Source organism: Symphalangus syndactylus, chromosome 8 (assembly GCF_028878055.3).
Source record: "Symphalangus syndactylus isolate Jambi chromosome 8, NHGRI_mSymSyn1-v2.1_pri, whole genome shotgun sequence".
Classification (NCBI taxonomy): Eukaryota; Metazoa; Chordata; class Mammalia; order Primates; family Hylobatidae; genus Symphalangus; species Symphalangus syndactylus.
Window position 1 is genome coordinate 13,136,136 of NC_072430.2, and position 22,724 is coordinate 13,158,859.

The 22,724-nt window shown below is 41.8% G+C and overlaps 1 protein-coding gene across 5 annotated transcripts in view; it reads right to left on the minus strand.

Moving 5' to 3' along the window:
- Positions 1-22,724, minus strand: part of TDRD9 (tudor domain containing 9) — a 129,994-nt gene that overhangs the window by 30,948 nt on the left and 76,322 nt on the right. For all 5 annotated transcript variants that reach the window (XM_055288002.2, XM_055288001.2, XM_063643825.1 and 2 more), the window contains 11 exons: positions 18,416-18,513; positions 17,354-17,485; positions 16,269-16,434; positions 16,121-16,184; positions 15,985-16,048; positions 15,626-15,670; positions 14,343-14,396; positions 7,997-8,113; positions 6,765-6,872; positions 4,720-4,820; positions 606-779 (listed from right to left, as the gene is read on the minus strand). In XM_055288002.2, coding sequence (XP_055143977.1) covers positions 606-779; positions 4,720-4,820; positions 6,765-6,872; positions 7,997-8,113; positions 14,343-14,396; positions 15,626-15,670; positions 15,985-16,048; positions 16,121-16,184; positions 16,269-16,434; positions 17,354-17,485; positions 18,416-18,513 — 1,123 coding nt within the window. The remainder of the gene's footprint in view (positions 1-605; positions 780-4,719; positions 4,821-6,764; positions 6,873-7,996; positions 8,114-14,342; positions 14,397-15,625; positions 15,671-15,984; positions 16,049-16,120; positions 16,185-16,268; positions 16,435-17,353; positions 17,486-18,415; positions 18,514-22,724) is intronic.

The window sequence follows — 22,724 nt, forward strand, 5'->3', positions numbered from 1 at the left end:
TCGGTCTCCCAAAGTGCAAGGATTACAGGCATGAGCCACCTCACCCGGCTGGTATCATTTCTATTGAACAGAAAAAAAACTGAGGTTCAGAGAGGTTAGGTAATGTGCCCAACTGCGCACAGTGAGGAGATGATGCAACCAGGATTCAACAGCAGCTCCACTCAACCACAAAGCCAGTGCTTTTTTATTTATTTATCTATATATTTTTTAAGACAGCGTCTTGTTCTGTCGCCCAGGCTGGAGTGCGGTGGTGCAATCTTGGCTGACTGTAACCTCCGCCTCCTGGGTTCAAGCAATTCTCCTGCCTCAGCCTCCCGAGTAGGTGGGATTAAAGGTGTCTGCCACCAAGCTCGGCTAATTTTTGTATTGTCAGTACAGACAGGGTTTCACCATGTTGGCAAGGCTGGTCTCAAACTCCTGGACTCAAGTGATCTGCCTGCCTCGGCCTCCCAAAGTGCTAGATTAGAGGCGTGAGCCACTGCATCCAGCCAAGCCAGTGCTTTTAACATGAGCTGAAGCGAGGTCAGATCAATAGTTATTTAAAAATAGTATTTGAAAATGTGAAAGCAGGTACAGCATGTCTGCCACCTCCCTCCTGAAAATACCTTGTGTTCCTGAGCTTTGAGACATTCATGCCTTGCACCTTCCCTTCAATTTCCTCTGCAGAATGAACGTTGAGTTCAAGTGAAACTTTTAGTTGAGACATCTTAATTGCCATATATACTGCAGGAAGGGTTTTAAATCTCTCTGTTGGATTTCGTGCAAATTCCACAAAGGCTCTGTTCCACAAATGTAAATTTAAAAATAAATTTATCAGGCATCTGATTAAAAACTGCATATTCATTTCTCTCAAGATTAGACAGAAATTCTGTCACATCTCTTCTCAAAATGCCAGTAACTCTTCAATCTATAATTAATCAATAACGTGTTAATTTCTCCAATGGAAATTATTAATTTAAGAGAAATAAAAGTTATAATTACATATCATTAAACCAAAACCAAGTATCATCCTTGTATAATATAATGCAGAATAAACACTAAAGTCACATGGAATTTGGGGCAAAGAAATCTTACTTCATAATTACTTTCATAGTTGCAAAAGAATTTTCATGATTATAACAGAATTTCTTTACTATCATAAAATAAAAGATATAGAAAACCACATAAATGTATAGCTCAGTGATCTTTGTAATTCCCCTTCAAAAAAAACCATTAAATTTATTTATTTTTATTTATTTATTTTTTTGAGATGGAGTCTCGCTCTGTCACCAGTACAGGGGTGTCATCTTGGCTCACTGCAACCTCCGCCTCCCAGATTCAAGAGATTCTCCTGCTTCAGCCTCCTGAGTAGCTGGGACTACAAGCGTGTGCCACCACATCCAGCTAATTTTTGTATTTTTAGTAGAGATGGGGTTTCACCATGTTGGCCAGGATGGTCTCGATCTCCTTACCTCATGATCTGCCCATCTCAGCCTCCCAAAGTGCTGAGATTACAGGCCTGAGCCACAGCGCCTGGGCCAAAACCATTAAACTGATTGCCAAGTGATATGGTTTAGATCTGTGTCCCTGCCCAAATCTCATGTCGAATTGTAATCCCCAATATTGGAGGAGGGGCCTGGTGGGAGGTGACCGGATCGTGAGCGCGATTTCTCCCTTGCTGTTCTTGTGATAGTGAGTTCTCACGAGATCTGGTTGTTTACAAGTGTGTAGCACCTCCCCTTTGCTCTCTTCCTTTCACTCCAGCCATGTAAGAAATGCCAGCTTCCCTTCGCCTTTCACCATGATTGTAAGTTTCCTGAGGCCTCCCCAGAAGCAGCAGCCTATACAGCCTGCAGAACCATGAGCCAATTAAACCTATTTTCTTTATAAATTACCCAGTTTTCAGGTATTTCTTTATAGCACTGCGAGAACAGAATAAAACACCAAGTAATGTTGATAAACGCCCTCACTTGCCCCAGCCCATATTTCGGTGTCCCATTCCAGCCCCTCTCTGGGGCATGAGAAGCAGGCATGGAGCAAAAGGTGCCTGCTGGACGTGCCAGGCAGAAGGAAGACAGCATCAAGTTTACCTTGCTATGCATGCATGTTCTAATGCCCCTGGGTCCCCACATCATCACAGAGCCACAAAAACAGACCTGGGTCCCTTCCTCTACGATAAAAATCGTTCTGTAATGAGCTCTCTCCTGGAAATGTACACCTTGAGTAGTTTGGAAAGACACCCAGCAGGGGAGGTGTGTGGAGCAGGTACATGAATCGACCCTGACTCGCTCCGCCTCCTCCACTCTCCTTCACGCCCGATCCTCTTCTCTCATAAATGTATGCATTTTCCTTCCACCCACTGCCTGATTCATGCCCTTCTGCTTTATCTCCCTTCTTTAGAGTCTCTCCTAAGACTCCGTAGAAGTAATTTTAAACTCCAGACCTCAGCGTCTTCTCCTCGAAGCTGCATCCTCCCCAGCACCCAGGCTGGAAAGCCGGATGCTCTTGGGCTCCTCTCTCTTCTTTGCCCTTCACACGCAATCACCAGCCAAATCCAAGACATCCTCCTTCCCATCTGTTGGCTCCTTTTCATGTCAAACACCACCATACTGGCTCCACATCTCAGTACCTCTGCTTTGGACTACTGCAAAGACTCCAGGCCGGCTTCTTCTCCTCTTGTCTTGACCTTCTGCTTATCCCTGAATAAGTTCCATAAAACACAGTTCTGGACAGAACACTCAAAGGTCTCCAAGTGCCCACTTAGTCATGTTCACACTCATTGGTCTGCCAGAAGACTGTCCCAAAGTCAGCACCTGACCTCCACAAAACAGACTCCATCTGACACAGAGCAGCTCTGCCCAAACGGCTACCAGCTATGTGTGCACAGTCTCAGCTTTCCCCCATCAAGATGAGCTCATGCCTGCCTCCTGCTGGAAAACCACCCTGACCCTACTGCACCACCTCTGCACTGGCCACTGCACCAGCCCGAGGGCCTCACAACCCTCCAACATCCACCCGAGGAAGTCTCAAATTAATGTTACTGCTCTAATATTGGGCCTCAGATAGAATGTCTTCTTCTGACCTTCTGGGCCTCTCCCACGACTTCTCACAGCAGGCAAATATCTGTGAAACTAATTTGACTCTCCACTCCTACCACGAAGTTGAAAGCTTCTTATGGGAGAACATGATATGCCCAGGTACCACCTGTGCCCATCTGCCCATGCGCCCTTGGCACCTCACAGAGTCTACACGAAGTCACCCCTGCTCTATGCCAAAAGAAATACAGTTCTTATTCTTTGAATCACTATATCTTCCTTTGCCTTTAAATACTTGAATCCCAAGAACTGGTACTGGTACAGAAAGAATACTGTTACTTCCCCCAAAAAATTGGTATGACATTTGTATTATGACTTGAGAGCTGGAAATATGAGGAATGCAAAAGATATAAACACCTATAAAAAAGGTCCCAGGCAATGGGAGGCGGAGGTTGCAGTGAGCCGAGATTGTGCCACTGCACTCCAGCCTGATGACAGAGCAAGACTCTGTCTCAAAAATAAATAAATAAAAATAATAAAACAAAAAAAAAGTCCCAGGCAAGAAGAACAGGAAACAAACACAGAACCCAATCCAGTCTTAAAGATGAGTGAACAAAGATGCTGCAATCTTATGGGAGCCAAGACTTCTGACCACTCAAATCAGTCAAAGGAGCATCCATGCAGAACTGGAACCTCACCCAGGTAAGCAGACGCACAATATTCAGGAATGAGTTTAGCTGTGTGATTCCAGCTTTAAGTAAGTTACTTTATATATGTGACTAAGAATCTTACTATAATTTACATCAGAATATTTAAGACAACTTCAGACACTACAAGTTTAATTAATTCTCTAAGAGTTGTTAAAAGCACTTAGAAAGGTTTTGCTTGTTAGGGAGTTGTGTGTTTGCCTCATGAGGAATTCACGGGCCTACAAAGAAAATCAATATATTAATCATAGAAATGGAACTTAAAATGCCAGAGGGAATTACTCCAAATTGAAAATGGACTTAATGTTCAACTTGAGTGAACTGGACATTAAAGAAAAAGTGTTTGTTCTTATTTACAAAGCTTTGTCAAGTTAAATAAAAATGTCTACAACATTCACAGAACACTGGAAAAAATTTCTAACTTTAAAAATTAAAAATCCTACTTTAGGCTTTTTGGTACATAAACATTTCCTGTTAGAAATAAAAACTCAGTGATGCTCCAAAACACACCATTGGTTCCTTACATGCAGTAAGTAGAGCCAAATTGAGTTTTTACAATGTTTGCCTTCCAAAAATCTTCAAAACATATCTGCTTTAGACAACTATAAGCAGATACACTCTATTTTGGGGCATCTTCATGGCCCACAAAATAACTCTTACTAATGACTCACTGAGAAAATCTAGGACAAGTGTGTGAAAGTGAAGATCACTTTAAGAGAATCCGCCTTAGCATCACACTGAGTTACTGAGCCTTCTTGGAGTGACCACACTTGACCACTAACCAGCAGCTTAGTTCCTGTAGGAGGTCACTTAGCAGAAAGGGAAGATAAATTGCTTCTGACCATAAGAGGAACCAAAGCTACATTCTGAAAGCCAGCTGCAGCAGCCCATAGGAGGACCCATTTCCATGGGCACTCCGTTTTAAGAATCAGCATCTGGAAATATTTGAATCTTTATGCCTCCTTCATAATTGCAGTTGATTACAAAAATATACTTACTTTGCACCATCAAATACAATGGATTTGACTTGACCACACTGTCTAAAGAGAGACTGTAGTTGTTTATAGTAAAGAAATCCATAGGGAGGAATGTGCTTCAACTGTAAAATATAATACAAAATCAGAGCAGATTACTAGAGCTAACAAAACAGTTTCAACACTCACAAGCTCAAAGCTGCTGCACAGTTTTAGTTTCTAAAAACATAGTTTACTATCTTTAACCATAATATACAAACTCTACAGATCAGTGCATTTAATGACTTTTAAATTCTAACTAAGTTCTATAATAAATATGTTAAATAAGGGCTAATTCTACCCGTTAAAATGGTGTAAGTCTAATACAGCAAAATTAAAATTTGTTTACTTGTTTTCCCTTAAAATAATCAAGCTTACTAAATACTTCTTTTCAAAACATATTTCTACAGAAGGAATAATGGGAATGTAAATTTTAAAGGAAAATGTCTAACTAATGAGAGGAGTATGTATTTCCTCATCACCACGGTGGAAGGACCAAATAGCACATGATCAAATTGGCAGTGAGTTTTAATGTATAAACTCTCAAGACACCATGCTGGGTTTCTGCAAAGCACTCCATACTTTCTTCTGGACCAGGACAACTCCTGTGCCACCCCAGCTCTGCACAGGGCTCCGTGACAGAAGTGACGGCATGAGCTAGGGCTCAGATCCAGTTAGATCCTGTCTCCTTGCTCCCTGAATCCGCATGTCTCCTTAGGCAAGTTACAGAGCTGCCCTGAGACCCAACTACCACATCATGAAATAAGAATGACATGAGAAATCCCCACCTCAAAGGGTGGAGTGAGGCTCAGAGAAGAATAAAAAGTACCTAACACAGAGCCTCTCAAGTGCTAAGTAAAGCCAGCTATTACTGAGCTTTCATGATGTACACACTAGGTAATTTTGGGTCCCCAGACTAGGCTCTCTGTGGTCGAGGGATGCAGGCACAGCTGCTGGACGTCTGAGGAAGGGACCTATAGAACCCTTCCCATTGCGCACAGCTGAGGGAAGAAAACCATGAAGGGGCAGAGGGGTGAGAGAGGAAGCCAAGCAAAGAGCTTAGTCAAACCTGATGGCCAGCAAGAGCACAGGGGCCAAATGATCCTCAGTAGCTATAAAAAATTAATGACTTCCTTTTAAAGTCCCTTCCACAGGTATCAAGTGTATCTCAGCTGCCTCTCTCATCTCCAGAGCACCAGCTCCTTTTGGTGCTCATCAAAGATCTCCAGTTATAATCTCAAGTCATCTGTGCCCTTTCCTTATGAGCTATTTATTTCCTCAGGATTAACAGTGGTGGTGTAACAATAACAAGGATAAAATCTGGCAATGACTGAGCCCTTATGATGTGACACGAAGGAACTTCAAGTGCTTCTCACCCCGCCCTTATCAGATACAGGCACATACTGGAACCAAGTGATCCAAAACAGTCCAGTCACAGATGCTTTCTTCCAGTGTGAGTCTCCCTGCTGCTGGGCTTTAAACAACTGCGTTGCAAACGCTGATTCAATGGTCAGGGCCTGTGGCTGATCATTAGATATGCCCAAAGTACACACTACTTGAATGCTGATTTCTAGGGCATACTTTCTAGCTCAGATCTCGCAGGGCCCTCAGATCTGAATTTCAACAAATATAAATAAAATAAGCACTCTCTAGGTGGTTCTGTTGGGCATCCAGGTCAGAGGATCACTGGCTTAAGCCACAGCACTCAGCTGCCAACCAGTAACATTTTATTTTGTATGAAATGAAGTTGTTCTTAAACTTGTAAGTGCCTTAAATCCTTCAAAATAGCACATGATCAAATCAGCATTGACCTTGAACGTATAAACTCTCAAGGCTTCCTTATAAGGCCAGGTCTGTAAAGGGAGGCAAGAGACTGAGGGACAAGTAGATATACCTGAAAAGGCCAAACAAGCCTAATATTCACTCCAGGGGAAAATTCACTTAGGACTCACAAAAATAGAAACAATTAGAAAACAAAAACGTTCTGCCTCACCACACCCCAGAGAGGATGGCCTGCCCCCAGCACCTACCACAACAGTTGTCTTGGGGTCCTTGCCAGCCAGCTCCTTCACTGCCATCTCCTCATCCGGCTGTCCAAAAGTAAAGTAATTAGGATAGAAAGCACCTGCCAATACCATCTGAAAAAGAAATTTATTTTCATAAAGTAACAGCATTGTTTTATCAGTTATTCTCACCAATATACTAATCTCAACCCAGCATGATATGACATCTATAAATGTAAAAGATGGTTATCGTTTGTATGGAAAACTAGACCTTTCACCAACCAAGCAGAAAGTCACAATTCTGGTAATTTCATCTAACAGAAACACTAAAAAATAAACACTTTTTTCACCTAACAGAAACATCTTTCTTCAAAAGAGCTTGAGTACTTCTCAGAATGAGGCTTGGGAAACAGTGGCAAGTTGAACAAGGACACAAGCCATCCAACACACAAAGCCCCAGGGCTGGCCAACTTTCTCCACTTCTCCCCACACACATCTATGTACAAGGTACTCTCAGATGTTCAGATAAAACTCCAGTTGGAGCACTCAGACTTGGGGCAGCAGGCTGGCGTCCACTATTCACCTCTGCAAAGAGTCCCTTCTTCAATAAAAATATACCAGTTTGAAACACACCCACCAAAGACTCCCCCAGCCTTAGAGCAATTTTACATCCAGGAAAACACTCGCACATTTCCAGCACACCCAGTTTATAGGCATCTACCTCAAACCCGATTCTGTATGCATCAGCCAACCCTTCTAGGAAACCCTACAGCAGAGGCAGTCTCCACTGGCCAGGACACACTTCCCACTCGCTACATTCCATCTCACTACTAGTAATTTGAATCCATGGCCTCCAAAGTTAAAATAATATTTTCAGTGTAGGGGAATAGCTACACACACTGAACGATATAAAGAGCACTTCACTTTCTTAAAAGCTAGAACAAAAGGATCTCTCCTGAAGCAGTGATAAGACAGGTACTCTACAGAAACACTCCCCTGGAAATTAGAAATGGGTCTGAATCCATTAAATATTAATAAATAATAAATACTCTCTAGGTGAATCATCAACTCAACAAATAATGCAAACTATTAAAGAAGAATGTTTCCTGGCTCCCAAACACAGCATGAACACTACGGACCTAAAATCTCCTTTGAGGTTTGGTTTGTATCAGAAAGCAGGAATAAGCAGTTTCTCGACCACAAGACCTTGTAAGCACAAAGAATCAGGAAAAAAAAATATCCAGAAAACTTCAGCACACCTGTAGGATGAATCGCTGCTTATATATACACTCTTGGTCCATGACAGGTTGCCGAGAATCAACATGCATGTTGAACTGTGAGATTCTAGTCTTCAATTCTTCATATAATTCAGCCACCTAAGAAAAATACATTGAAATCTGTTGTCTCAAAGGTACATATGTTACCAGAGCAGTGCAAACATTAGAAAATAAGTGCACGATGGGTAAAGTATAAACACATCTATAGAATGAAACACTGCAGCTAATTAAGAATCATCTTTTGGCTGTGCGCGGTGACTCACGCCTCTAATCCCAGCACTTTGGGAGGCCAAGGTTAGGAGATCACTTGAACTCAGGAGTTTGAAACCAGCCCGGGCAACATGGCGAAACCCATTAGCTGGGCGTGGTGGCGCACACCTGTAGTCCCAGCTACTCAGGAGGCTGAGATGGGAGGATCACCTGAGACTGGAGGGCAGAGGTTGCAGTGAGCCAAGATTGTGTCACTGTACTACAGCCTGGGTGGCAGAGTAAGATTCTGTCTCCAAAAAAAAAAAAGAAATAATCTTTCTAAAATTTTTATTATCTTTTTTTTTTTTGAGACAGTCTCGCTCTGTCATCCAGGCTGGAGTGAAGTGGCGCAATCTCAGCTTGGTTCACTGCAAGCTCTGCCTCCCAGGTTCATGCCATTCTCCTGCTTCAGCTTCCTGAGTAGCTGTGACTACAGGCACCCACCACCATGACCGGCTAATTTTTTTGTATTTTTAGTAGAGACAGGGTTTCACCGTGTTAGCCAGGATGGTCTCAATCTCCTGACCGGATGATCTGCCTGCCTTGGCCCCCCAAGGTGCTGGGATGACAGGCGTGAGCCACTGTGCCTGGCCTAAGATTTTTAGAGACAAGATCTTGCTATATTGCCCAGGCTAGACAGTGCAGTGGCTATTCACAGGCACAATCCCACACTGATCAGCACAGGAGTTTTGACCTGTTCCCTTTCCAACTTGGGCTAGTTCACCCCTCCTTAGGCAATACAGTGGTCCCTGGCTCCCAAGAGGTTACCATATCAGTGTTGAGTTTAATGCAACACCCAATCGGCATGGCGCACTACAGCCCAGAACTCCCATGCTCAAGTGATCCTCCTGCCTCAGCCTCCCAAACAACTGGCAATACAGGCGTGTGCCACCGTGCCTGGCAAGAATCATCTTCTTAAAAATTAATTAAGTAATGTTAAAGATGAACAATATAACACTTAGAGGAAATACCGGAAAACAAAATCATACATGCTCCATGATCTGTTTATAAACACACATCCCTGAGATGGGAACCAATGCAAACGCATAACTGTGCCCACCCAGAGGTCAGAATAGCAGAGAGCCTTGACCACGGCCTTGCTTTAGGTCCTTGAAACAAGTCCCAGCCTCTGCCACGAACAGGTACTGCTTTTGTGATTAAAAACAAAGTAAGTGACCTATGGCCAAATAGTCCCTCCAAACAGGAAAATAAAATCAATATCCAGTTGTAATAAAAACTGTTTCACACAAAATGTCAAACTTTAATGTACACATGTGAAAATACACAACTCCAAATACCTATGAACTGATCATAAATTAAGTCACCACAAAATTATCTCAATTACAAAAAGAATACGTCACAAGTGTGAACATAACTGGGGAAAAAAAACAACTAAAAAGAATTGAAAGGACAGAAAATCTCAGCAGCCACTATCTCTGTGGAGGCAGGAAAAGCCTGGGACATGGGAAGCAAGGGAGAGCACACTCAGATGCTCGCCTCTGTGCCCCTGAGGGATGGAACTCTTTCATGTGACTGTAATCACATGTAACTGAACTAATTAAAATCCAAGACTATGCCACTCTCTATACTAAAATGCAATAAAATCAGAAATTAACAACAAAAAAGATATTTAAAAACATTTCAGGGCTGGGCATGGTGGTTCACACCTCTCAGAGCTTTGGGAGACTGAGGCAGGAGGATTGCTTGAGCACAGGAGTTTGAGGCTGCAGTGAGCTATGGTCATGCCACTGCACTCCAGTCTGGGAGACAAAGACCTTGTCTCTAAAAAATAAAAATAAACTCTTTAGTCAGAGAAGAAACCAATACTGAAAGAAATTATAGACAGGAATGTCAAAAATCAATGGGATGTGGTGGCTAAAGCTGCTCATAATAAAATTCATAGCTTTAAATGCTTTTAATTAGAAAGACTGAAAATAATATTATTAATAATAAATACTAATTTCAGAAAGACTGAAGTAAACTAAAAGTCACAGGAGAACTTAATTAACAGAAAAAAAAAAACAAAAAGCAATGATTTAGAATCCCCCACCTATTCCTTCCCTCCCAAAAAACATACACAAGAAAACTGACAAATGAAACTAAGAGTAAGCTCTCTGAACATACAATAACACAAAGGAAACATCTTGCGGACTCTGCGGTAAAGGAGTAATCCAGCAGGCCTGGCTGTCCAGACCATGCACATTCCAGAGAAAGGCTTGGTCCTGGCCCAGCTCCTGAACGGTCATTGCCAAGCCTCCAGGGACTCTTATCCTCCCTGATAAGAGTGTGTATGCTTACCTGGGGCCTTGGGCCACACAAAATAGTTTACGCTAGAATGTGATTTATGGTGGGGCCTTGGGCCATGAGGGTAACAGTTTCCTCTGGAGGGACTGAAGACTGAGTAACTAAAGTCAGTCACATGGGTACTCTAGGCCTACATAACCAGTGCTCAATAAAAACCCAGGACACCAAGCCTCAGGTGAGCTTCCTGGTTGCAATACTTCATGCCTGTCATCACATACTGTCGCTGAGAGAATTAATCACTGTCCATAAGACTCTACTGGGAAAGCACACCTGGTAGCCTGCACCTGGTCTCTCCAGGGCTCCTCCCATGCACTTTTTTTTTTTTTTTTTTTAACCTTTGCTGATTTTAATCCATATCCTTTGGCTAAAATAAATCATAAGCATAAGCATAACAGCTTTTCTACTTCTGTGAGTCCTTCCAGCCAATCAGTGAACCTGAGGATGGTCTTGGGGACTCCCTGAATATACAAATATAATCAAGAAACAATGAGAGTACACAAATACACAATAATAAGAACAAGAAAGGTGTTACCATTTGACATGAATTTGAAATTAAGAAAATTACGTGTAAGTATACATCAATAAACTTCATGATCTGGATTAAATGGGTACCTGAATGAAAAAATGTAACTCATCAAAAATGACTCCAGAAGAATTAGAATCCAGAATGGATCAATAACTACCAGGGATATTGAAATTTTTTTAAAAATTGATCCCTCAAAAAGGCACTAATCCCAAAGGTGTTTTTGAATGTGTTCTATCAAATATGTAAGAAATACATTTCTAGTTATTAAACTGTTGATTAAAATGGTTCCTGGGCACAGAAAGATGTTCATCCTACTAGGGTGGTATCAATAACAACATCTCATAGTATTGTGCATGCATGAGTGTGCACACACATGCACACACACACACGTAAACCAGAGGCCAATTTCACTTATAAATATAGAGGCAAAAATTCTAGAGAAAATATTGGCCATCAGAACCGAGCAATGTTTTGGAAGAAAACATTACAAACAAGCAGAGTTTATTCTAAGAACACGTGGTTGGGTCAACAGTGGGAAATCCATCATGTATTCATGTATAAGTCATGCACCACATAGCAGTGTCACAGTTAACCATGGACACGTATAGAACTGTGGACCCATAAGACTGTAACAGAGCTAGAAAATTCCTGTTGCCTGATCACATCATAGCTGTTGTAGTGCAACACATTTACTCACGTGTCTGTGGTGATGCCGGTGTACACAAACCTACTGTGCTGCCAATCATATGAAAGTCTAGCACATACAACACATACAGTACATTTCAGCTCACCCCTGAACAACACAGGGTTGAACAGCGAGGGCCCACTTATACGCAGGTTTTTCTCAACCAAATGTGGATCAAAAATACAGTATTCAAGGGATGCAGGCCCGAGTGTATGGAAGGCCAACTATTCACATGGGTTCCACAGGGCCAACTGTAAGACATGAGCATTCATGAATTTTGGTATACAGGGGTCCTGAAACCAACCCTCCTGTGTATACACCAAGGGACGATTGTACTTGATATTGATAATAAATAACTATGTTACTGGCTTATGGAATTATCATACTATACCATCATTATTTCAGAGTATATACTCCTATTTACTTTTTTAAAAAATTAACTTCACATCTTGAAAGAAGCAGCCAAAAAAAACAGGAAACAAACAAACAGTTAATTGTAAAACAGTCTCAGGCAGGTCCTTCAGGAGGCATCCAGGAGAAGGCACTGTTATACTGTAAGAGATGATAGCTCCATGTGTTACTGCCCCTGATGACTTTCCAGTGGACAAGATGTGGAGGTGGAAGACAGTGATATTGATGATCCTGACTCTGTGTACGCCTAAGCTAATGTGTATGTGTGTCTTAGTTTTTAACAAAAAAGTTTAACAAATAAAAATTATTTTTTAAAATAGATAAAACCAGTCTGGGCTACAAAGTGAGACCCTGTCTCTACAAAAAAATAAAAGAATAAAAAAAATTACGCCAGGCAGGTGGCTCACACCTGTAATCACAACACTTTGGGAGGCCAAGGCAGGCGGATCACAAGGTCAGGAGTTCAAGACCAGCCTGGCCAACAAGGTGAAACCCCGTCTCTACTAAAAATACAAAAAAGTAGCCGAGCGTGGTGATGCACACCTGTAATTCCAGCTACTCGGGAGGCTGAGGCAGGAGAATTGTTTGAACCCAGGAGGCGGAGGTTACAGTGAGCCGAGACTGTGCCATTGCACTCCACCCTGGGTACCAGGGCAAGACTCAATCTCAAAAAAAAAAAGAAAGAAAAAACAAATTAGGAGTGGTGACATATGCCTGTAGTTCCAGCTACTGCAGAGGCTGAGGCAGGAGAATTGCTTGAGCCCAGGAAGTCAAGGCTTCTATGAGCTGTGATCATGCCATTGCACTCCAGCCTGGGCAACAGAGTGAGATCCTATCTCAAAAACCAAATAAATAAGGAAATAGATAAAAACTTATAGAATAAGGATATAAAGAATGAAAATATTTTTGCATAGCTGTACAATGTGTTTTAAGCTAAGTGTTAATATAAGAGCCAAAAAATTTTTTTAATTAAAAAGTTTATCAAGTTAAAAAAGTTATATTAAGCTACAATTAATTTTTTAAAAATTTTTATGAACTTAGTATAGCCCAAGTCTGCAGTGTTTATAGTCTACAGTCATGTGCAGTGGTGTCCTGGGCCTTCACATTGCCTCACTGCTCACGCACTGACTCACCCAGAGCCACTTCCAGTCCTGAAAGCTCCATTCACGGTAAGCTCCCTATATTGGTATGCCATTTTTATCTTTTATACCAGTGATCCCTAATGTTTTTAGAACCAGGGACCAGTTTCATGAAAGACAATTTTCCCACAGGCCAGAGTAGGTGGGGATGGTTTCAGGATGAAACTGTTCCACCTGAGATCTGGCATTAGTCATATTCTCAAAAGGAGAATATGGCCCAGGTGTTGGCAAACCCTGTTTTATAACCATATTTTTACTGCACCTTTTCTATGTTTAGTTATGTTTAGGTACAGAAATACTTACCATTTTGTTGTAATTGCCTACAGTGTTCAATACAGTCACATGCTTTACAGGTTTGCAGCCTAGAAGCCATAGGCTATGCTATACAGCCTAGGCGTGCAGTGGGCCATACCATCTAGGTCTATGTAAGTATGTTCTATGCTGTTTGCACAAGGATAAAACCATGTAATTACTCATTTCTCAGAATGTATTCCTCTCATTAAGCAATGCAAGATTGTATTAGTAGGTTAAAAATTAAAACACCATATGTTTATCTTTTTGTTTTTCAAGACAGGCTCTCACTCTGCCACCCAGGCTAGAATATATTGGTGCGATCACAGCTCACTAAAGCCTCTGCCTCCCAGGCTCATGCAAATCTCTCACCTCAGCTTCCCCAGAAGCTGGGTCTACAGGTGTGAGCCACCACACCCAATCTGTTTATCCCGACATATACTGAAAAGACATACAACAAGATTACACAACCATTCCTCATTAAACTATATATAGAGAAAATATACTCCTTAACTTGAAAAGGAGTATTTATTAGAAACCCAAGTAGTTCTACTGAAAGGTGAAAACACAAGAGACACTCCTACTAAAGTTGGAAACAGGCAGGAAACACACTTCTTGGAATACTCATTACTACCCAAGTACTTAATAAATATTGTTGTTACTTAATAAATATTTCATAAGTCAACTTTATTTGCATCCATTTGGTCAAAAAACTTAACTTACCTCTCTAATTCTCTTGATTTGAATGTAATTTAACCGTCCCCAATTAAGTTCATCCTTTAAATATATAAAAGCAGAATACTCGATATTAAGGTAATAAATTAGAGCTGAATTTAGCTACTTTAATACATATTTCATCCAAAAATTTAATGATAAATGTAAATTACTGAGCTACTCAAGTTGACCGTGGCACTCCCTCTCCAGGTACATCCAATTTTACATTGAAGCCAGAGAGCATAATACTCAACCATAAACACAATACAGAAACTCTTCTGAGTTCACCTGTCTCAAAAATTAAAGGTAGACATAACTTGATTATCTTGAAAAAAGATGTCTGACAAATTATATACCAACAAGAAAAATAATATAGCTGAGCCTTTAAAAGACTTTAAGCCAGGCGCGGTAGCTCACGCCTGTAATCCCAGCACTTTGGGAGGCCAAGGCGGGCAGATCACGAGGTCACGAGATCAAGACCATCCTAGCTAACACAGTGAAACCCCGTCTCTACTAAAAAATACAAAAAAAGTAGCTGGGCATGGTGGTGGGCACCTGTGGTCCCAGCTGCTCGAGAGGCCGAGGCAGGAGAATGGCGTTAGCCCAGGAGGCAGAGCTTGCAGTGAGCCAAGATCGCGCCACTACACTCCAGCCTGGGCAACAGACTGAGACTCCGCCTCAAAAAAAAAAAAAAAAAAAAAAAAAAAAAAAAAAAAGACTTTAAACAGCTAACTCATATATGTATTGGTAGAGATATATCTAAGCACAGCAAATCTCCACACAGAAACAGCAGACCTGTAAACAGTCTGTTGAACCAAATAAGTTTAGAAGAACAGCAAAGCCTGACCAAAAAAAAGACTAAAATGGAGGGTAACAGATTACATTTCTCTTAAGCCTGTTATCTAAAAGAGCTGAAAACAGAAACAGCAGAAACATGGCTCTCAATTTTGAACTGACATGTCCAACCCAGTACCCACAGCTATGAAATACAGCCAAAGAGGCTGCAGACACCATGGCAAGATCAGTACAATGTGGAGCCATGAAACAAGCAGCACAGCTCCAGCACAGGCCTGAGAGCAAGCGGCCTCCTGAGAAGCGATGGAAGCAAAGGGACCAGTCTGCGGAGATTATGGCCTGCCACTCTTAGGACAGCCGTGCAAGCACTGACAGTGACCTCGACTCCAGCCGCAGGCGGCACCATCGTGATTCACGTGCTATGACTGTGCCAAGACAAGAGTCCTTCTCTCATCACTCCCAGCCATCTAGAAAGCAGCAGGAAAGGGCTCACCAACCTTCGGGTACCGCAGCTCCCCTCTCTGTCTGCAAGCCTTCCATGTCTGAAAATAAAGGATCCAAAGTTTCAAAATAATGTGTTGGCTCACTGAATTTTTTTTAAGTACAATTTCAACAAACCTGAAAATTTACAACATAAAAATTTACAAATTTAATTTTTTCAATCAATTTCATAAAATTGGACTTCCATCTCACTCACTTCTTCCAGCACAGTTAATTTAACATTGGACACCAATAACCCTGATAATACTTTCACGAGATAAAACATTGTCTCTCTCTACCTCATACGTTTGTGGTACGAAAATGTACTAACAACCTGTGGTAGCTGCTTTCATGGTTTACACAACAGAAAACTTACTTTAAATGCCTCAACAAGTGCAATACAGTCACTCTTGCTACTGCCAGAGAAATTCACTTTGTTCCTATAAACAGATAACAGCGTCATTCAATACCATTAAAATACAGTGACACTTTAAAATATGAATGTTCAGTACCTATATCCATCGAGATGCTGCCGGAAAGGCATTGCAAAAAAATTCTTCAAAGAAAGAGCTGCCGCTAACCATAAAAAATAAACAAAAAGAATGTAAGATTGTGAGAGTGGTGTTACATAAACTTCCCATTATTTGTTCTCACACTTACCTATAATAAGACACTCATCTAGACATCCAAATACATGTCCAAGGACTATGAGTTTACCAAGTTGCTGATTTACAGGAAGTTGGGCTAAAACTCTTCCTAAAAAGGTCAATTCACCATCATGGGGGTTTTCATCTTCTCTCTGCCCACTCACTGCAAGTGCTCCAACCTTTATAAAATAAAATTAGTGTTATTAGCAAGCACTGATTTACACTTTTTCCCCTTAAGGTAGAGAGTCCAAAACAGGAAACGAAGACCAAATTTTGGTGAATAATGTTCTAAGTCAATTTATGAAAGGTTGATATGCTACCAAAAAAAACTTTTTTAATTTTCCCTTGAAACTTAGAACACATTTTACTTTTTTTTTTTTTAAGTATGATCCTGGGAGGTAACACTAAAGGTCTTTCACAGAAGTCTACTCACCTCACTCTTGAACAAATACGGCATGCACAATACTAAGTGAAGGATCTCCCAACTGTCACCGTCAACAAAACCTTACTGAACTATGCATGGGGAAAAACTTCCTTAACTTGACACAGTGTATTTCCTAGAAACCCAAGGAGGTATCATATTTAAAGGCAGCCAAGTGTGGTGGCTCACACCTCAGTCTCAGCTACTTGGGAGGCCATAGTGGGAGGGTCACTTGAGCCCAGAGTTTGAGGCTTCAGTAAGCCATGATTGCATCACTGCACTCCAGCCTAGGCAACAGAGCAAGACCCAGTTAATCAATCAATCAATCATAATAAAGAAGGTAAAACACCAGAGGCATCCTCAACTTCGAAGGTCAGAAGCAGAACATCCACAGCCCCAGCACAGTATGTACACTAGGATACAGCTTGTACGAAGGCCTCGGTTACAAGTTCAAAGAGCAGAGTATGAGTCAGGTGTGCAGTCAAAGAATCCCAAGTAGGAAGAGCAGGGTTTCCAGGAATGGATGAAGAAAGCCAGAAGGAGGCTGAGGAACAGAGTTAGCGGGAAAGTGAGGCAGGAGGAACAGAGTTAGTGGGAAAGTGAGGTGTAGACTGAGGGAGCCACAGTAGAACACAGCTCTACAGATGCCAACAGTACTAACCATCAGGCAGTCCTACCTCCTTTAGTAGAAGGATGGTGCGCTCAATGTCACTCAGACCAGGCGGGGAAAGGGCAGTGGCCAGCAGAGCTCTCGGCTCACCCATGTCGAGTAATTTCACTTTCAAGATCGTGCTTCCTAATGGACAACGCTGAAAAGAACCAAGCCTGAGATTAGAAATAATAACATAACTAAATCAGTTAGCCAATTCACATAACCAGTGCTTCAGAGGGAAAGAGGAGGAGAGAAGGAGAGGAGAGAAGAAAGAAAAATGGAGAGGACTGAGGGAGGGAGAGAAGAGAAGGGAGAGAGAAGGTGAAAGAATAGGAGAGAAAGAGATGGAGAAATAAAAAGATGGGGAGAGAGAAGGAAGAAAAAAGGGAAGGAAAAGAGGGACTGAAAAGTGGGAGAGCAAGAAAGCAGAGAGAGGGAAAGAAGAAAAAAGAGAAGGAGGACAAAGGGAGGGGAGAGACACAGAAAAGAGGAAGGAAAAAAAGCTGATCCCACAATTACTCATTATAAAGGGACATAGAAAACAGCAGCATTTAAAGACAATTCTATTATAGAGCCCACAGATACCAGAAAACATCCTCTCATTAAAACTGTCAAATGTGGGTAACACCCTAGACAGTAGCCTGACGCATAATCAATAGTGAGCCCGGATTGTGAGTGAGGGGGAGTGTGGCAAGACAAGGATTTTTCTGGAATCAAAATTAGATGACACTAGAAATTATATTACTTAGACTATTTGGCAAAACTATCTATAAAAAATTAACTTTGGGAGGCCAAGGCAGGCGGATCACGAGGTCAGGAGTTCGAGATCAGTCTGGCCAACATAGTGAAACCCCGTCTCTACTATAAATACAAAAAATTAGCTGGGCGTGGTGGTGTGTGCCTGTAATCCCAGCTACTTGGGAGGCTGAGGCAGGAGAATCACGTGAACCCGGAAGGCAGACTGCAGTGAGCCAAGATCATGCCACTGCACTCCAGCCCAGGTGACAGTGCAAGACTCTGTCTCATAAATAAATAAATAAATAAATAAATAAATAAATAAACTTTGACAATGACCAAAGTGAATTACCAACATCTCAGGAACAACATGATCAGGGATGGAGTTGTCCCAGAAATCCTTGTGTACCAGCCGGTAACAGTACCCTCTAGACACTCGTCCAGCACGGCCTTCAAAGGAGAGATGTGCAAACAGCGTTTGGCATTAATTACTTTAACATCAGCATGAAGATATCTTTTTAAACAGTCATTAAATATTAAGCAAAGCCTTAAGTATCTTCTACCAGACTATGTCAGTAAAAACTTTAGAATACATTAGGTGTATTCTTAATAAGTTATTATTTTAAACATTATTCTAAATAAGAATGACTATCCTAAAAAATTAGAATAAATAGAACAAGACTATTCAGTGACCAATATTATAAAATCCAATGCATACTTCTGAAGAAAACACCTTGTCCCAATATGCAACAGAAACCAAGTACACCCTTCTTGAAAATGCACAGTACATAACAGAAAGTCACGAGGTTGGCGACAGGCCCTACGATGCCATCGAGGAGCTGTCTCAGCACCCTGTGCTTCCCATAGCTCCTTGCCCCACTGCAAAGCACCCTCCCAGCTGTCAGCCACACCGCATTACGTGACCGAGTGAAGATCAAGCAGAAGGTTCAGAACCAAGGTTGGCCCACGGAGACCATGACATAAACTGTTACTCTCTTGTGACTCTGTCACCTATGAAGTAGCAACTCTTTTATCCTAACACGTAATAAAATTGTCCAAGGAGAGAGAGTGAAGGGAGGGGTAGGAGGGAGTCTTAAAATGCAGCTTTAAAAGAAATGGCGCAACCCAAAAAGCATTCTTTCCCCACCTATGGGGATCTGGATCCTAACAAACGATATCTATCTAGAAGGGTGAAGGCCTCTTGGCAATGTTTTCTTTAACCTATGATGTAGGTCAAGAGGGGTGAACCAATGTTTTGTTTCTGACTGATTGTGGATTAACAAAGGTACTATTAAATTTTTTTATCTATATCTACCCTTTGTCTTTTGTTTATTAAGGCATAAGATAGATGCTAAAACAGACGTTTTTTTCTCCTATTAATAAAAACAAAAAATCCCAACACAAAGAGGTCCCCGCTACTCTAACCCATATAAAAAAATAACTTAAAGTCCTTGTTCTCACCTGACAAAACTCACTGTCTCAATCTCTTGGCTCAAGAGATTGAGCCAATCTCAATCTCTTCCCAGGGAGATCTGAGACCAAATAAACACATTTACAATGGTGACAAAGTGACATCAATGCCTAAGGTTTTGGTCAACCTCTTAATCTTGACAGGTTGACCAAAGGGGAAAATTGTTAAATTAAGTTTAGCCTACACCTGTAATCCCAGCACTTTGGGAGGCCAAGGCGGGCAGATCACGAGGTCAAGAGATGGAGACCATCCTGGCCAACATGGTGAAACCCTGTCTACTAAAAATACAAAAATGAGACAGGCATGGGGGTGTGTGCCTGCAGTCCCAGCTACTTGGGAGGCTGAAGCGGAGAACTGCTTGAACCTGGGAGGCGGAGATTGCAGGGAGCCAAGATCACACCACTGCACTCCAGCCTGGCAACAACAGATCAAGACTCTGTCTCAAAAAAAAAAAAAAAAAGAAAAGAAAAGAAAAAGAAAAAGAAAAAACGGTAGCCTAAAGATGCCTCCTTACATATTTAAGTTCAGCCTAAACGTCTCTCTGCATATAGTAAACTATAACCTAACTAAATATGTAAAAAGACTATAACCCACTCTTATGCCAATCACCGGGTTTCAGCCAATCAAAGGCAACCAACTGCTCAAACCACATTCAAAGAGGACCAATGCCCAGGTATAGTCCATTCGGCCATTTCTGTACCTCACTTCCGTTTTCTACACGTCACTTTCCTTTTTCTGTTCATAAATCTTCCTTGACCATACAACAGCACCAGAGTCTCTCTAAACCTCTTCCAGTTCAGGGGCAGACCAATCTGCAAACTGTTCTTTAAAACTCTGTTAAATTTAATTTGTCTAAAATTTTTTCTTTTTTTTTTTTTCAAAACAGAATCTCATTCTGTCACCCAGGCTGGAGTGCAGTGGCGCAATCACGGCTTAACTGCATCGACCTCCCAGGCTCAGTCTACCCTCCCACCTCACCCTACTGAGTAGCTGGGAGTACAGGCACATGCCATCACGGTTGGCTAATTTTTGTATTTTTTATAGAGATAGGGTTTTGCCATGTTGCCCAAGCTGATCTCAAACTCCTGGGCTCAAGCAATCTGCCCACCTCACCCTCCCAAAGTGCTGGGATTACAGGCATGAGCCACTGTGTCTGGCCAAAATTTTTCTTTTAACAGTGGTGCTGGCAAAGATATGGAAAAAATAGATCTCACACACTGCTCACGGAATGTAAAATGACACAGCCACCATGGAAAGAGTTTACAGTAGTTCCTTATAAAACTAAACATAGGCTGGGCACAGTGGCTTATGCCTGTAATCCCAGCACTTTGGGAGGCCGAGGCAGGCAGATCACGAGGTCAAGACATGGAGACCATCCTGGCCAACATGGTGAAACCCCATCTCTACTAAAAATACAAAAATTAGCTGGGCGTGGTGGGGCACGCCTGTAGTCCCAGCTACTCGGGAGGCTGAGGCAGGAGAAATGCTTAAACCCAGAACGTGAAGGTTGCAGTGAGCCGAAATCACGCCGTTGCACTCCAGCCCAGCGACAGAGTGAGACTCCGTCTCAAAACAAAAGAAACTAAACATAGATTTACCACATGACCCAGTAACTATATTCTTGGGTTTTTATACCAGAGAAATGAAAAATTATGGCCACACAAAAACCTGTACATGAATATTCACAGCTGTTTTATTCACACGGCAAGAATTGGAAAAACCTCAAATGTCCTTAAACAGGTAAATGTTCAGTGGAGTACTACTTAGTAATAAAAAGGAATGAGCCACTGATACGTGCAGCTTGTATTGGCTTAGATGGCTCCTAAGAACACTATGGTAAGTGGAAAAAGCTAATTTCAAAAGATCACATACTGTATGATTCCATTTATCTAACATCCTGGAAATTACAAAGCTGCAGAGATGAAGACAGGTCACCAGTTGACAGGCAGAGTGTTAGGGGCAGGTATGGCTGCAAGGGGGCAGCACAGGGCCACCCCTGCATAGCAGTGGGACAGGACAGTTCTGTGTTCTGATCATAGTAGTGGTTACAGACTTACACACGGGATCAAACTGCACAGAACCACACACAGTACAGGTAAAACTGTGAAACAAGGTGTATAGTCTAACAGTGTTAACACTATGTCAATTTCCTGGTTGACTGTACTTATAAAGATGTCCTACTCCAGGGGAAGATAAGAGAAGGATTCAAAGGATTCTATGTACTATTTTTGCAATATCTTGTAAAGGAAGAAATTTTATAATAAATATCTAATTATAGAAATTTTGAATATACAAAAAGGTAGATAAAACTCCTATAATCCCAAGACTGACCCAAAGATAATCACTTTTAACATTTTTGTATATTTATTTCTGGTCATTTTTTATTGAGGTTTTTGTTTTTTTTTGAGACAGTCTTGCTCTGTTGCCCAGGCTGGAGTGCAGTGGCGTGATCTAGCCTCACTGCAACCTCCACCTCCCAGGTTCAAGCAATTCTCGTACCTCAGCCTCCCAAGTAGTTGGGATTACAGGTCCGTGCCACTACACTCAGCAAATTTTTGTATTTTTAGTAGAGACAAGGTTTCACCATGTTGGCCAGGCTGGTCTCGAACTCCTGACCTCAAATGATCCACCGGCCTCAGCCTCCCGAAATGCTGGGATTACAGGCACAAGCCACCGCACCTAGCTATTTCTAGTCATTTTTTAAGCATAGTTTTTTGGGAAGTTTGAGGGGGAAGGTGGTTAAACATAGTGAGGTGATTACAGTTTAATATCCTTTTTTCTCTTAACTTTATAACAATACTTAAGTTTTTTCCAAAGTGATGAGAACCTCTGTGACTTTTTTTTTTTTTTTTTTTTTTTTGAGATGGGGCGCTCACTCTGTCACCTAGGCTGGAGTACAGTGTGTGCGATCTCGGCTCACTTCAACCTCCACCTCCCAGGATCAAGTGATCCTCCCACTTCACCCTCCTGAGTAGCTGGGACCACAGGTATGAGCCACCACGCCCAGCTAATTTTTTGTGTTTTTGGTAGAGACAGAGTTTTGCCATGTTGTCCAGGCTGGTCTCGAACTCCTAAGCTCAGGCATCTACCCGCCTCGGCCTCCCAAAGGCTGGGATTACAGGTGTAAGTCACCGCGCCTGGCCTCTGTGACCCTATTTTAATGTCTGCTTAGTCATTCTCTTAACCCCTC